This window comes from Barbatula barbatula, assembly GCF_947034865.1.
Source record: "Barbatula barbatula genome assembly, chromosome: 5".
Classification (NCBI taxonomy): Eukaryota; Metazoa; Chordata; class Actinopteri; order Cypriniformes; family Nemacheilidae; genus Barbatula; species Barbatula barbatula.
This window is the reverse complement of record NC_136769.1, coordinates 1,328,360-1,344,482: the sequence shown is the minus strand read 5'-3', so window position 1 is coordinate 1,344,482 and position 16,123 is coordinate 1,328,360. Positions and strand designations below refer to the sequence as shown.

The 16,123-nt window shown below is 37.4% G+C and overlaps 2 protein-coding genes across 2 annotated transcripts; both read right to left on the bottom strand.

The window, feature by feature from the left end:
- Window positions 1–313: 313 nt before the first annotated feature.
- Window positions 314–2,908, bottom strand: LOC306894142 (uncharacterized protein). The gene is made up of 8 exons (XM_079456427.1): window positions 2,642–2,908; window positions 2,447–2,554; window positions 2,251–2,358; window positions 2,076–2,183; window positions 1,891–2,001; window positions 1,668–1,817; window positions 1,362–1,477; window positions 314–1,289 (listed from the first exon to the last, which is right to left on the bottom strand). Exons 1-8 carry the CDS (start codon window positions 2,850–2,852, stop codon window positions 1,221–1,223), a joined length of 981 nt encoding a protein of 326 aa, XP_079312553.1. The 5' UTR covers window positions 2,853–2,908; the 3' UTR covers window positions 314–1,220.
- Window positions 2,909–6,723: 3,815 nt separating this feature from the next.
- LOC306894144 (uncharacterized protein) lies at window positions 6,724–9,336 on the bottom strand. The gene is made up of 7 exons (XM_079456429.1): window positions 9,072–9,336; window positions 8,882–8,986; window positions 8,549–8,656; window positions 8,365–8,475; window positions 8,142–8,291; window positions 7,608–7,723; window positions 6,724–7,535 (listed from the first exon to the last, which is right to left on the bottom strand). Exons 1-7 carry the CDS (start codon window positions 9,280–9,282, stop codon window positions 7,464–7,466), a joined length of 873 nt encoding a protein of 290 aa, XP_079312555.1. The 5' UTR covers window positions 9,283–9,336; the 3' UTR covers window positions 6,724–7,463.
- Between the last annotated feature and the right edge of the window lie 6,787 nt (window positions 9,337–16,123).

The window sequence follows — 16,123 nt, the reverse complement described above, 5'->3', positions numbered from 1 at the left end:
TACTGAAGCAGCTGCAAGAAACTGGCATTCTTACATGTAGTAATTCAATTCTTCATATCAAGAATAGACATCACTAGGGTTCACACCATTATTGATATATACAAATATGTTTTTTTACTAGTAGGAATTGCATTTCTGATAATCTGGAAGACTTTTAACATGAAATGTTATTTTGATATCTGAAATTGAATGGCAGTCTGTGATATTTAAATAGTAAAAATGAAATACAGATAGTCAAAATATAAATTATCAGTAGAAATATTCTTAATTATGGTTTCAAAAAATTTGGATTCACAGTGATTACAAGCTAATTGGGATTGCCATACACCTGCATGTTTGCAGTAATATGACAGAAAAGCCAGTGATAACATTTATTCCTCGTATTGTTTGTACAGCAGTAAAAAAACTCACGCAAACTTTTGAAAGAGTAAGTTTATCAAAATATATTTGTAAACAGGATGAAGGGGAAAATAAACCGGTGGGCGCTCCGTGTTTAACTCATTTTGTTATTCCATTACAGTCTATGATTGTCTGTAGTTTTTGAAATACTTTATTTAAACCAAACAGTGCACAATAACAGTAAAGTTTGACAGACCAAGAGCAGGGTGCTGTGTGACGTGATGGCCTGTAGACTACACTATCATTTAATCTTAGCGCAGTGACCTGGAACACCTTAGGTGTGCAAAACTACACTAAAATGGCCATAAGGGTGTAAATAAAGAAATCATAATTCACTCACCAGATTGTCAACTCAACCTGTATGACTTTCTTCTGCAGAACACATTTTGAAAAATCTTTGGTCCCCGTTCCCATGCATTAGATTTATGTTCATATAATAAAAGGGAAAGGTTATAGATTAATTTTTCATAAGCTCTTCCTTTGTGTCTTGAAGACAAAATCACAATATTGTTTAAGGTAAACCATTCCCTGACAGGACAAAAGGTATAATGGGTTTGATTACACTTGTTTGGGATGGTAAATGACAGAACTGGTATCAAAAGGTTTAAGCTTTGGCCCAGATAAAAACATTTTCCCAAGCTTTACAAATTTAAAGTCAAATGTAAGGAATGACAATAAAACATTTTATTTCAGACATCAGAGGTGGAAAGATATGTTAAGGACAATCTGGCTTTTCGGTTGGTGTTGAAGGAAATCTGGTGTAACAGTTGTCTGGTTGAAATCAAGGAGGCTGATATCCAGACGGTCACATTCACAACAGACTAGGACATGGGACAAGAGAGGAAAACAGGGATTCCCTGCCATTGCATCTGCATGACATACTTCCCTCCCTGAAAAACACAAACACACAAGTTGGCTTTATAGCTTTTAACCTTACACAAGAGCAAATTAACCATAAGTACCTTTTGTGTAACACCACATCCATTATAGGGTGTAGCATAAACAAGACCTCCATGAGTGTGTGAAGTGTGTCCACAGTTAGGCGGCAAATGACCAAGAGGAACCGGTGCAGAACTATCTGTGAGAAATAAGTTAAAGGAGATTCAATGCTGCAAATCTCGTTACACTTTTCATTAAGGGTCCAGTGAAATTTAGCAGCATCTAGCGTTGAGGTTTTGAATTGCAAACAACGGGTCACCACACAGTTTCGAAGCACTGTGGTGGTAAAAGGCCTAACATGTCATTGTGTTCTGGTTGTCCCAACTTGCCTCGACAAAGCTCAACTTGGTCCACACCAGAACCAAAGAGTTGCAAATTCATAAAATCCTTATCACACTTCAGCTTTGGAGACATTTCATCCCAGGGTTCTTCAGTTGGGGCTTCCAATGGTTCTTGCATTACAGTGCTTCTCGGTAGATCTGAAATACAATGAAAGCGATTCGTAACTGACAGTTAAATCCTTGAAACATGACATACAAGTGCATTACATACCAGAGACGCTGTCGTCATCAATGAGGTTTACAAAATCAGCAAACTGATCATCAAGTTTTTCTTGATCGGACATATCAGATAACGGTTCATCCCCGTCACCACTAACTTCATCTGCAATACATGCAAGTGACTCATACACATTTGAATCCATATACACTACAATGACGTATAAGTGCATTACATACCAGAGACGCTGTCGTCATCAATGGGGTTGTCAAAATCAGCAAACTGGTCATAAAGTGTCTCTTGATCTGACATATCAGAGAACGTTTCCCCTTCATCACTAGCTTCATCTGCAATACAATGAAAGAGATTCGTAACCAAAAAATAATAATCCATACGCATGAGTACATTACATACCAAAGAAGGTGTCGTCATCAATGAGGTTTACAAAATCAGCAAACTGATCATCAAGCTTTTCTTGATCGGACATATCAGAGAACGTTTCCCCTTCATCACTAGCTTCATCTGCAGTACACAGCAAGCGATTCATAACGGTCATTTAAAATTCTTTTTGAATCCATATACACTACAATGATACAAGTACATTACATACCAGAGACGGTGTCGTCACCAATGGGGTTGTCAAAATCAGCAAACTGGTCATAAAGTGTCTCTTGATCTGCCATATCAGAGAACGTTTCCCCTTCATCACTAGCTTCATCTGCAATACAATGCAATCGATTCGTAACTGTCATTTAAATTCTTTTTGAATCCATATACACAACAATGACACAAGTACATTACATACCAGAGACGGTGTCGTCATCAATGGGGTTGTCAAAATCAGCAAACTGGTCATAAAGTGTCTCTTGATCTGACATATCAGAGAACGTTTCCCCTTCATCACTAGTCGTTTCTTTCAAAGACAAACTTCTGCAGTGTATTAAAGTACTGAGCGTACTGACCGTAAACACAAGTAGAAGAACAAATTCATTTCCTCTGCTTTTGCAAAACGCCATTGTGTGCACAAAGATACGCTACTAGTGCACAAACAGTCTACTGTGCTGCTTTATGAGATCCCATATTGCTCGTTTGGTCAATTGTAATGTCCATGGCCAATCACAAACTTAGTTTAATCACTGACGTATAAGGTTCAGGTGTTTCATCTTCATGTGAGGTGAAAGTGGAAAGAGAGAAATGTGTAATTTTCTGAAAGATACTGATGTTAATGTTCTGAATTATATGATATGTGAGGTTCTTCAGAATGTAGCTACAGAAGTAATAGGTAAGAAGAAGACGGGTGGTAGAAGGAAAGCAGTGCCTTTGTGGAATGAAGAGAGTAAGAAGGTCACTTAATTTTAATGATTTAGTATCATATAAAAGGAAATAGGCAAAAGTTAGAAGAGTAATTCAGTCATCTAAAAGAAATTATTGGAGGGAATTTTCCAATACTATTGGGGAAGACATAAAAATTATGAAGTATGGAGTATGATTAGAAAGTTGGGAGGGACTCAAAGATATGGCAACATACCTGTTCTAGAATATAAAGACAGGAAAATTCTAACTGACAGTGGAACAGCTGAGGTGCTAGCAGAAACGTTTGTTAAAGTACATAATAACTCCAATTTATAAGTTTAGGAGAAGAGATATTGAGTAAATATCCACAGTTACTCGATGATAAAGAAGCATCTGTATGTGCGTTGGATTCAGAATTTACCTTGTCTGAGTTGAAAAAATCGCTGGCAGGGACTAAACAAACTTCAGCAGGCAGAGATGACATTTGCTATGAGATGGTAAAACATCTATCAGACGCATCACTAGAGATAATCTTGAGACTTTTTAATAAAGTATCAGGAAAATTGCCAGTGAAATGGAAGCATGGGATTATTGTGCCAATAGCAAAGCCTGGCAAGGATCATGCACAGCCAAATAACTACGGACCCATAGAACTGACATCAAATTTGTGTAAACTGATGGAGCGCATGGTTATGAGTAGACTGGTATATGTCATTGAGAAGGGAAATCTTTTCTCACCTGACCAAAGTGGATTTAAAATAGGACGAAACACAATAGATTCTGTGTTATGTCTGGAATCTGAAATAAGAAAGGCTCAGGTAAATAAGGAAACGTTAGTTGGGGTGTTTTTTCAAGCAATGCGTATTTGCTGTGGAGCTTTTAGATCATCTCCAATAACAGCAGTTCAAGTAGAGAGGGGAGAGATGCCTCTAAAGTTTCGTAGGATCATGTTAACAATTACATTTACATTACATTTAGTCATTTAGCAGACGCTTTTATCCAAAGCGACTTACAGATGAGGAAACATTGGAAGCAATTATAACAACATAGGCAACAAAATACATAAGTGCATCAAACTAGTCCATTAAAGCCTAGCACAGTTTACAAAGCTAAGAATATTGAGGTTAGTAGTTTTTTTTTATTATAAAGAAGGAAAGGGAAGAGAATTAGGAAAAATAAATCAGCGACGTGTTGACGGAAGAGATGCGTTTTTAGGCATTTTTTTAAGATGGCAACCGAGTCTGCTGATCTTGTAGCAGCTGGTAGATCATTCCACCAATGTGGAACAGATCCAGAGAAGGTACGGGAGAGTGACTTTTTTCCTTTTTGGGATGGTACCACTAGTCGTTGTTCCTTTGCAGACCGCAGTGATCTGGCAGGAACATAGATCTGCATTAGCGAGTGGAGATACGATGGTGCAGATCCGGTGTTGGTCTTGTAGGCCAGGAGCATAGCTTTGAACTTTATGCGGGCGGCAACAGGGAGCCAGTGTAACCTGATGAAGAGCGGAGTTACATGCGCTCTCTTCGGTTCATTGAAGACCACTCTTGCCGCCGCATTCTGGATCATCTGGATAGGTTTGATTGTGCAAGCAGGAAGTCCAGCCAGAAGCGCTTTGCAAAAATCCAGTTTGGACAGGACAAGAGCCTGGACTAGGACTTGCGTAGAGTGCTCCGATAGGAAAGGTCTAATTTTCCTAATGTTGTAGAGGATGAATCTACAGGACCGGGTGGTGCTGGCAACATGACTTGTGAGGTTAAGCCGATCATCGATTACCACTCCCAGGTTTCTGGCTGTGCTGGACGGTGTAATCGTTGATGAGCCTAGTTGAATGGCAAGGTTGTGGTGAATCTTTGGGTTGGCCGGGATCACAAGCAGTTCCGTTTTTGCAAGGTTTAGCTGCAGGTGATGATCCTTCATCCAAAGCGAGATGTCACTCAGGCATGCCGCGTTGCGAGCAGCGACCGTCGGATCGTCTGGTTGAAATGACAAGTAGAGTTGTGTGTCGTCGGCATAGCAGTGATAGGAGAAGCCATGCTTCTGAATGACCGAGCCAAGGGATGTCATGTAAATGGAGAAGAGTAGCGGTCCAAGCACTGAGCCCTGTGGCACCCCCGTGTTGAGCTGTTGGGACACTGAGACCTCATCTCTCCAGGATACTCTGAATGACCTACCCGAGAGGTAGGACTCAAACCATTGCATCGCCATTACAGAGACACCCATAGCACTGAGAGAAGCCAGGAGGATGTGATGATTGACAGTGTCAAAAGCAGCAGACAGATCCAGTAGGATGAGCACAGATGATATGGATGATGCTTTTGCCAGTCTCAGGGCTTCGATGACTGAGAGCAGTGCAGTCTCTGTGGAATGACCGGTCTTGAACCCAGACTGATTGCTGTCCAGGAGGTTGATACTGGACTAGTATAAAAGGAGACTCGGAAAGTCATCCAGTTAAAATGGTGTTGAAGAACTGTTGGGAATAGGAGTATAAAAGGTTCAAGCTTTGGTTGGAATGCCAATAAGGAAGCGCAGAAGTTGGGTATATGTAACATTAATATTGCTCCCACTGTGGTTAAGTCTGTAATTCCTCCTTGGCTTTCTCCAATGCCTTTGATTGACACTCAATTGCATAAAGTAAAACATAAGAGTGAAGTGGGATAGAAAGTCTAGGTATACAAAATGATATTAATCTTTCCTATTAGGGTGCAGTACAAATGTTTACGGATGTTTCCAGTCATCCAGACTCTGGGAAAACACCAGCACTATAAATCCCTCATTTCAGTATAAAAATATCGAAAACAACAGAACATATTTCTGTATTTACTGCAGAATTGATAGCAATAATTCTAGCGCTTCAATGGATAGAAGAAATACAACCAATGAAGTCAGTAATATACGCAGATTCCCTGTCAGCACTAGGCAAGGCAAGGCAAGGCAAGTTTATTTGTATAGCACATTTCATACACAATGGCAATTCAAAGTGCTTTACATAGAAGAAATTAAAAATATCCATTTGATAAAACAGTTAAGAAATAAGAAAAATAAAAGTAACCAGTTAAGAATAAAAAATAAAATTACAAAGTTTAGAACAAACAAGTCATAGTTTGTCAAGTGGGGTTTGTCAAGTGGAACATGTTTAGCAAGACAAGATATCATAATGAAATAATGAGCAGTCTACTTAGAATTAGAGAATATGGTATTTTGGTCACCTTTGTGGATTCCAGTGAAAGGAAAGGAGGCTGATTATCTGGCTAAACAGGCCCTGAAACTTACACAAGCGGATATTGAAGTGGCTTTAAGTCTGAAGTTAAAGGGATAATAGCAAATTAAAGGAATTGTGGCAGAATGAATGGGACAAAAGGCAGGTTTTATAAATGCATACAAGAAAGGTTTGTTCAGAGAGAAGATTTGGAATCAGAAAAGAGGATGTTTTTCAATGACAATGCGTATTGGACATTGTTTATTCAATCAGGGTTTATATAGAATAGAAAAACATGGAAATTGAGAAACGTGGATTGTTAGAAACCGTAGAACATGTGCAGCTTATGAAAGAGCAAGGTTTCAGCTCAGTCAAGCGTTAATAGTGTGGAAATAAAGACACTGTCATGACAGACTCTGTTAGCAAATAAAACAATTTATTGATTTATTTAAAGGAAATAGGATTTAGAATATGTTCAAAACATATTTAGTTTATAAGTAATTCACATTGCCAGATTTTCAGAGTCGTTGCATCAATGTTCTTCTCATTGCATGACTGCGTTAGCATTCAGTGACGTCACAATATGTCACGATCGCTGACAAATGTCTGCACCGCAAACAATTTTACAACCAAATGTACACGCAAAGCCGATTGTCACTTCAAACCTCTGAAGAACAGATTATATTTTGAAAAATGTTGCAACAGAACTTTGTCCCATTAACTTGCATTAGATCCATACAATAGAAGTCAAAAGGGAACAACGGTTATTGGTTACCAACATTTTTCATTTGGGTTTTGCAGAAGAGAAAAATCACACCAATATTTGGATTAAGATAAACCATTCCAGTCCTACAGGACATAAAGTATAATGGGTTTGGTTTAAACTTGTTTGGGATGTTAAATGACAGAACTGGTATCAGCAGGTTTAAGCTTTGTCACAAATAAAAACCATTTAACCAAGCTTTTCAAATTTAAAAACAAAGTCAAATGTAAGGAATGAGAATTTATTTCAGACATCAGAGAGGTGGAAAGATATGTTAAGGACGATGTGGCTTTTGGGTTGGTGTTGTAGAAGCTGGTGTAACAGTTGTGTCTGGTTGAAATCAAGGAGGCAGATATCCAGACATGGTCACATTCACAACAGACTAGGACAAGAGAGGAAAACAGGGATTCCCTGCCATTGCATCTGCATGACATACTTCCCTCCCTGAAAAACACAAACACACAAGTTGGCTTCATAGCTTTTAACCTTACACAAGAGCAAATTAACCATAAGTACCTTTTGTGTAACACCACATCCATTATAGGGTGTAGCATAAACAAGACCTCCATGAGTGTGTGAAGTGTGTCCACAGTTAGGTGGCAAATGGCCAAGAGGAACCGGTGCAGAACTATCTGTGAGAAATAAGTTAAAGGAGATTCAATGCTGCAAATCTCGATACACTTTTCATTAAGGGTCCAGTGAAATTTAGCAGCATCTAGCGGTGAGGTTTCAAATCGCCACCAACGGCTCACCGCAGCCCCTCCCTTTGAAAGCACTATGTGGTAAAGGACCAAAGATTTCATTGTGTAGATCCTTCGGCAAAAGTGAACACACTCGAGAATTTTGCCCATTTAGTGCTACAGTGGAAAAATGGCCAATTCCATAAAACTAAAAAGCAACAGTTCGATTTTATAGGACATTTGAGCTTCGTATAAAGTATAATTTATTGAGTCCAATTGACACAGGAAATAAAAACATTACAGCAAACAATTGTCAATTTTGCCAGTGAAGGTCATACAAGTCAAAGACAAACAGGAATTCCCAACTTACCTCGACAAAGCTCAACTTGGTCCACACCAGAACCAAAGAGTTGCAAATTCATAAAATCTTTATCACACTTCAGCTTTGGAGACATGTCATCCCAGGGTTCTTCAGATGAGCCTTCTAATGGTTCTCGCATTGCAGCGCTTCTCGGCAGATCTGAAATACAATGCAAGTGATTGGTAACAGTGTATATGAATCCATAAACACAATGTACAAGAGCATTACATACAAGAGACGCTGTCGTCATCAATGATGTTTCCAAAATCAGCAAACTGGTCATCAAGTCTCTCTTGATCTGACATATCAGAGAGTGTTTTATCCCCTTCATCACTAGCTTCATCTGCAATACAAAGCAAACGATTCGAAACCGGCATTTCAATTCCATATATACAACAATGACAAGTATTACATACCAAAGGCGTCGTCATCAATGAGGTTTCCAAAATCAGCAAACTGGTCATAAAGTGTATCTTGATCAGACATATCAGATAATGTTTTATCCCCTTCATCACTAGCTTCATCTGCAATACAATGAAAGCGATTCATAACTGTCATTTAGTTTCACTAGGACTTTAAATGTCGATGTAAATTTCTCATGAAATGTTGCAGCGTTTATTGTTAATAGTTTCAGTGTAGGTCACAATTCCATTTCCCTATGAAATACTGAACAACGGCAACTTCCAGTTCACAGGGACTTTACATCCTTTATACCACAAACTACAATGATGCACAAGTACATTACATACCAAAGGCGTCGTCATCAATGGGGTTGTCAAAATCAGCAAACTGGTCATCAAGTCTCTCTTGATCTGACATATCAGATAACGTTTCCCCTTCATCACTAGCTTCATCTGAAATACAATGAAAGCGATTCGAACCAACATTTAAATCCTTTTTGTTTCCATATACACAATGACACACAAGTACATTACATACCAAAGAAGGTGTCGTCATCAATGGGGCTGTCAAAATCAGCAAACTGGTCATAAAGTGTCTCTTGATCTGACATATCAGATAACGCTTCCCCTTCATCACTAGTCGTTTGTGTCAAAGACAAACTTCTGCAGTGTATTAAAGTACTGAGTGTACTGACCGTAAACACAAGTAGAATAACAAATTCATTTCCTCTGCTTTTGCAAAACGCCATTGTGTGCACAAAGATACGCTGCTAGTGCACAAACAGTCTACTGTGCTGCTTTATGAGATCCCATATTGCTCGTTTGGTCAATTGTAATGTCCATGGCCAATCACAAACTTAGTTTAATCACTGACGTATAAGGTTCAGGTGTTTTCATCTTCATGTGAGACTCTACGCAGAGGAACTGAGTCTGACAGACAAATGGGAATTATTCTGCTCAGCAGAAAAATAGTTTGATGATTTGTGAACTTTTATACATTTTCCTGTTTTATCCTGGTAAGGATATTCCTCTGTATACTTGGAGGTAAAGGTATATTTATTTAAAAATATTTTTCAAGGGAAAATATGTTCTTCATTTTAGTTGGATCCATAAAACGACTGATTTCTTAAAATATTTTAACTGTACATTCTTGAAAAGATGTAATTATTGATGAATGCAGATGTGCAAGATATTATTTTCTCTATCACAGAATAAAGTAATGGAGGCCCGATCGAGCCCCAGTAGAGCTTTAGGTCTATAACATCCCTGTGCAAAAGGCTTTAACAAAAAATGTATATTCAACTGATTTGTAATAAAATAAAGGATATATTGATCTGTACATGAATACTGTGGCTCTATTTTACAGGCCATTAGCATTTGAAGAAAGAAACAGAATAATGTAGAAATGAAACACTGCTTCTTCACTGTATGAATGAAATAAACACACTGATTTAAAATAAAGATGTAAAAGAGATTTAAGGCTGGTGATTTAGATCCGACTGTTTACTTTCCATTAAAACACAACGGACTGTTTTCATGTGTTTTTGACGTAACCTCGTATTTCATAGTGAAACGCACAGAAAGACACAATAGAGAACTTGCTTGTAGCCTCACGCTGTATGAGAACTGGAGTCTGTGTGCACGTCGACTGAGAAATCCAGAGAAACTTGAGAATTCTTTAGACATGTTGTATATTTAATTGACATTCATCATGTATGATTACATATATTTGACTGTTTATTTATTAAAACAGAACACGGGCTGCATTTCTTACATATTTCTCATCAGTGTCATATAGTCACACAGTTCTCGGTCCTGTCCAGCAGATGGAGAAAGAGGATTCTTTTCAAACACTTGAATCCAATTCCCCAAACATCCTATTTTATGGTCAAAATGAAGCTCTACACTCAAAACCATTTACTCTTGCTGAAAAACACACACACTACAACATAGTCTACACACTGGTGCAATGAATTGAAAACAATATTTCCAAAACTGGTAAATTATGTTGCTTGTGGTTATCCACTCAAAAACCTTTTCACATGAACACAAATGACACAACCATGTACTACACATCACAATTGTAAACAAATAAATAAAACCTATTCCTCCTCAGCATCCCGTCTTTGTTCTGGGTCAGGCCAGAGAATCTCGTCCACATCACAGGCTATATTGGCACTAGCCAGGCAGCGAGGGTAAAATGCTTCTGAATCCCTGATCCACCCCATCATGTGTCTACTGAATGTCCAAGCAGGTTTCTTCCATGGCCTGGAGGAGGTGAGCACGGATATAAGGTTCTCGCAAGGGAAGAGTATGCAGTCAGAAAGAGGTTAGAAAACCTTGGATTATTCAGAAACCAGTCAAGAACAAGAGCAGCGCCATGGAAGCTGACGTTATCCCAAACAACAACATAGTGAGGCTGCTCTGGCCGTGCTGGTGCCCTGAGGTCCAGCTGGAACATATGCTCTTTTAGACCATCAAGGAAAGCAAGGAGGAGCATAGTGTTATGGAGTCCAAGAATGGCATGATGGTGGAGTAACCCTCGTTGGCTGATGGCTGCACACATAGTGACATTCCCTCCACGCGGACCAGGGACATTTACAATAGCCCAATGGACAATTATGTTCACCAGCCTCATCCACAAAGATAATTTCACGGGGAACAGGCTGGCCTTCAATCTCAAAGATTCTCTGCAAAACACATGAAACACAGTAGAGTAAATCACTACCCTTAAGTGGCAAGGCAGCAAAAGCTGCTATCCTGTGATGGTACACAATACTTCATACGATATCAAAACTCAAACCTGAACATATTCATCCTCAATCACTCTCCTTTATATCTCTCGCAGGCGGATTACATTATTGGCAATGACCATGTTTACAAGCTCCCTTTCTTGCTCCTGTGACAAAAGCTTTAGTCGGCCTCCACCAGGTGGTCGTCTCTGTGTTCTTCAAAAATAGAAGCACTCATTACTGTAACATTCTTTTTACAGGAAAAAATGGAAACATACTGAAACTCTATCTGTTTGCGATGCATTTTGAGGCATTTCTTTATTACATTGGCATAGTGCAACAGTGTATGCATTCTAAAGTTACTGTACAAAACCTGTCTTCCTCCCTGAAGGTTCTGATGATGGAGGCGACGGTGAAGCGACTCAAATCTGGCTGTACTCGTTGCCCAGCCTCCCTCAGTCATACCATGGACAAGAATTTCATTAGAGACTACGTGTCTCCTTGCCCTTCTTCCTCCTCCTCCACATCCTCTTCCTCTCCCTAATTCACCACGTCTTTCTACTCCTTGACCTCTTCTTCTCACTCCTCCTTCAGCATGTCCTCCTCTTCCTACTCCACCTCTTCTTCTCACTCCTCCTTCACCACATCCTCCTACACCCCGTCCTCTTCCTCTCCCTAATTCACTCTCTTCTTCTCACTCCTCCTTCAGCACGTCCTCCTCTTCCTACTCCACCTCTTCTTCTCACTCCTCCTTCACCACATCCTCCTACACCCCGTCCTCTTCCTCTCCCTCCTCCTCTTCTTGAGAAGAGCTCAAATTATTTCAATCGCACGACACAATGGGCGTGTCTAAAAATAAACTTGTACATATTACATTTAATGTAACATAACTTTAGTTATCATAACATTGAAGTGTTTTCACTCTGCAGGAGAGTTTTGCTCGAGCAGTGTCTCATAGAAACCTCCCTTCACACTTCATATTTTCAGTTGAAAAAGTGCATCATCCGGGTACTTAAAGTGCACTTCTTATTTGGGGATTTTCAATGTCAACACCTTACTCACAATATTTATACTACAAAATGGCACCTTATATTTATGACAACAAAAAGTAACCGTGAGACTATTAAATATTAGGATTAGTCGACATAAAATTACAGAGTCGTATAAACTTAATACATTTAAATAAATCTGAGTATAAAGTCTTCTGAAACAAAATCTATTTGATATCTTTGGTTATTTTAGTAAGTTAAATTTAATATTTAATTAATACGCTTCCTTACGCTTCATTCAATCAAGGCAACGAGTTTGCACAATTCAATTAAGTAAACAAATATGTTTTGACAGGTATCCAATCGTTCCAGTAGATTTCTATACACTGGTAAAATCAGGCAAAATAGACTGTATTCATATGAAGGAAAAACATAACTATTTTTGCAGATTCATATCAACGATCCCATTCATCCAGTTAATACGATTGCTTTCACGTATGTGACATTAGATTTAGGGGCAGGGTTAGGGGTGGGGCTTCAGTATTGTTTTTGTACAATTCATGACATATGAATTCACTCAAATAAGCCACCTCGTGAAATAGTTGAGAATTCTTAAAATCAGCTTGATATTTCCAGTTTATTTGAATAGCTTTGCTTCCGCTTATATCAGTTTTTTTTTGTGAACATAGTGTCTGACAAAAGTAAAGGGCCACATTTTTCCCCAAGTAAATCTGTGGTGCAGCAAGCCCTGTTAGTAAAATGACTATTATGAAAGCATTTAGACAAGCAGATAAGAATAAGACAAGAACAGCAAACATTTATTCATGTCACATGTTTATTAGCTTTTGCAAAAGTGTAAATTAATTAACAAGCAAAGATGTAAAACATATTAAATATATATATATATATATATATAGATATATTATATAAATAATGTATAGAATATAGCAAAGACACACTTCTGTTGTACTACACACTGTCCCTCAGGTTATAACACACAACTAACAGCACAAACATAGTGAGAATGATTATAATGAGCTTCATGTTATAACATTCAGCGACATCAGCAAGAACAATAATAGAATCACTGAAGGAAATCAATAAAGTTTGCATTAAACGTTCAGTTCGTATCCAGATTAAAGATGTTTATCACAAGAACCTGTAAAAACATGAATGAAATCAATCAGATTGAGTAAAGAATAAAGAACGACAGGCTGTGGTATATAAAATATACTGAACAACAGATAAATATCTCTTTCATCTCTAAACACTGAACCTCAGATAAATATCTCTTTCATCTCTAAACACTGAACAGCAGATAAATATCTCTTTCATCTCTAAACACTGAACAGCAGATAAATATCTCTTTCATCTCTAAACACTGAACAGCAGATAAATATCTCTTTCATCTCTAAACACTGAACAGCAGATAAATATCTCTTTCATCTCTAAACACTGAACAGCAGATAAATATCTCTTTCATCTCTAAACACTGAACAGCAGATAAATATCTCTTTCATCTCTAAATACTGAACAGCAGATAAATATCTCTTTCACCTCTAAACACTGAACAGCAGATAAATATCTCTTTCATCTCTAAACACTGAACAACAGATAAATATCTCTTTCATCTCTAAACACTGAACAGCAGATAAATATCTCTTTCATCTCTAAACACTGAACAGCAGATAAATATCTCTTTCATCTCTAAACACTGAACAGCAGATAAATATCTCTTTCATCTCTAAACACTGAACAGCAGATAAATATCTCTTTCATCTCTAAACACTGAACAGCAGATAAATATCTCTTTCATCTCTAAACACTGAACAACAGATAAATATCTCTTTCATCTCTAAACACTGAACAGCAGATAAATATCTCTTTCATCTCTAAACACTGAACAGCAGATAAATATCTCTTTCATCTCTAAACACTGAACAGCAGATAAATATCTCTTTCATCTCTAAACACTGAACAGCAGATAAATATCTCTTTCATCTCTAAACACTGAACAGCAGATAAATATCTCTTTCATCTCTAAACACTGAACAGCAGATAAATATCTCTTTCATCTCTAAATACTGAACAGCAGATAAATATCTCTTTCACCTCTAAACACTGAACAGCAGATAAATATCTCTTTCATCTCTAAACACTGAACAACAGATAAATATCTCTTTCATCTCTAAACACTGAACAGCAGATAAATATCTCTTTCATCTCTAAACACTGAACAGCAGATAAATATCTCTTTCATCTCTAAACACTGAACAGCAGATAAATATCTCTTTCATCTCTAAACACTGAACAGCAGATAAATATCTCTTTCATCTCTAAACACTGAACCTCAGATAAATATCTCTTTCATCTCTAAACACTGAACAGCAGATAAATATCTCTTTCATCTCTAAACACTGAACAGCAGATAAATATCTCTTTCATCTCTAAACACTGAACCTCAGATAAATATCTCTTTCATCTCTAAACACTGAACCTCAGATAAATATCTCTTTCATCTCTAAACACTGAACAGCAGATAAATATCTCTTTCATCTCTAAACACTGAACAGCAGATAAATATCTCTTTCATCTCTAAACACTGAACCTCAGATAAATATCTCTTTCATCTCTAAACACTGAACAGCAGATAAATATCTCTTTCATCTCTAAACACTGAACCTCAGATAAATATCTCTTTCATCTCTAAACACTGAACAGCAGATAAATATCTCTTTCATCTCTAAACACTGAACAGCAGATAAATATCTCTTTCATCTCTAAACACTGAACAGCAGATAAATATCTCTTTCATCTCTAAACACTGAACCTCAGATAAATATCTCTTTCATCTCTAAACACTGAACAGCAGATAAATATCTCTTTCATCTCTAAACACTGAACAGCAGATAAATATCTCTTTCATCTCTAAACACTGAACCTCAGATAAATATCTCTTTCATCTCTAAACACTGAACAGCAGATAAATATCTCTTTCATCTCTAAACACTGAACAGCTGATAAATATCTCTTTCATCTCTAAACACTGAACAGCAGATAAATATCTCTTTCATCTCTAAACACTGAACAGCAGATAAATATCTCTTTCATCTCTAAACACTGAACCTCAGATAAATATCTCTTTCATCTCTAAACACTGAACAGCAGATAAATATCTCTTTCATCTCTAAACACTGAACAGCAGATAAATATCTCTTTCATCTCTAAACACTGAACCTCAGATAAATATCTCTTTCATCTCTAAACACTGAACAGCAGATAAATATCTCTTTCATCTCTAAACACTGAACCTCAGATAAATATCTCTTTCATCTCTAAACACTGAACAGCAGATAAATATCTCTTTCATCTCTAAACACTGAACAGCAGATAAATATCTCTTTCATCTCTAAACACTGAACAACAGATAAATATCTCTTTCATCTCTAAACACTGAACAGCAGATAAATATCTCTTTCATCTCTAAACACTGAACAACAGATAAATATCTCTTTCATCTCTAAACACTGAACAGCAGATAAATATCTCTTTCATCTCTAAACACTGAACAACAGATAAATATCTCTTTCATCTCTAAACACTGAACAGCAGATAAATATCTCTTTCATCTCTAAACACTGAACAGCAGATAAATATCTCTTTCATCTCTAAACACTGAACAGCAGATAAATATCTCTTTCATCTCTAAACACTGAACCTCAGATAAATATCTCTTTCATCTCTAAACACTGAACAGCAGATAAATATCTCTTTCATCTCTAAACACTGAACAGCAGATAAATATCTCTTTCATCTCTAAACACTGAACCTCAGATAAATATCTCTTTCATCTCTAAACACTGAACAGC

What these genes read in the sequence shown, in the direction of transcription:
- LOC306894142 (XM_079456427.1), bottom strand. Translation starts at nt 2,852, where the DNA reads ATGGCGTTTTGCAAAAGCAGAGGAAATGAATTTGTTCTTCTACTTGTG. An exon ending in TGATGACGACACCTTCTTTG is followed by an intron (nt 2,184 to 2,250) that starts GTATGTAATGTA and finishes ATTGTATTGCAG; the next exon opens with ATGAAGCTAGTGATGAAGGG. An exon ending in CCAAGTTGAGCTTTGTCGAG is followed by an intron (nt 1,478 to 1,667) that starts GCAAGTTGGGAC and finishes TATTTCTCACAG; the next exon opens with ATAGTTCTGCACCGGTTCCT.
- LOC306894144 (XM_079456429.1), bottom strand. Translation starts at nt 9,282, where the DNA reads ATGGCGTTTTGCAAAAGCAGAGGAAATGAATTTGTTATTCTACTTGTG. An exon ending in CCAAGTTGAGCTTTGTCGAG is followed by an intron (nt 7,724 to 8,141) that starts GTAAGTTGGGAA and finishes TATTTCTCACAG; the next exon opens with ATAGTTCTGCACCGGTTCCT. An exon ending in GATGTGGTGTTACACAAAAG is followed by an intron (nt 7,536 to 7,607) that starts GTACTTATGGTT and finishes TGTGTTTTTCAG; the next exon opens with GGAGGGAAGTATGTCATGCA.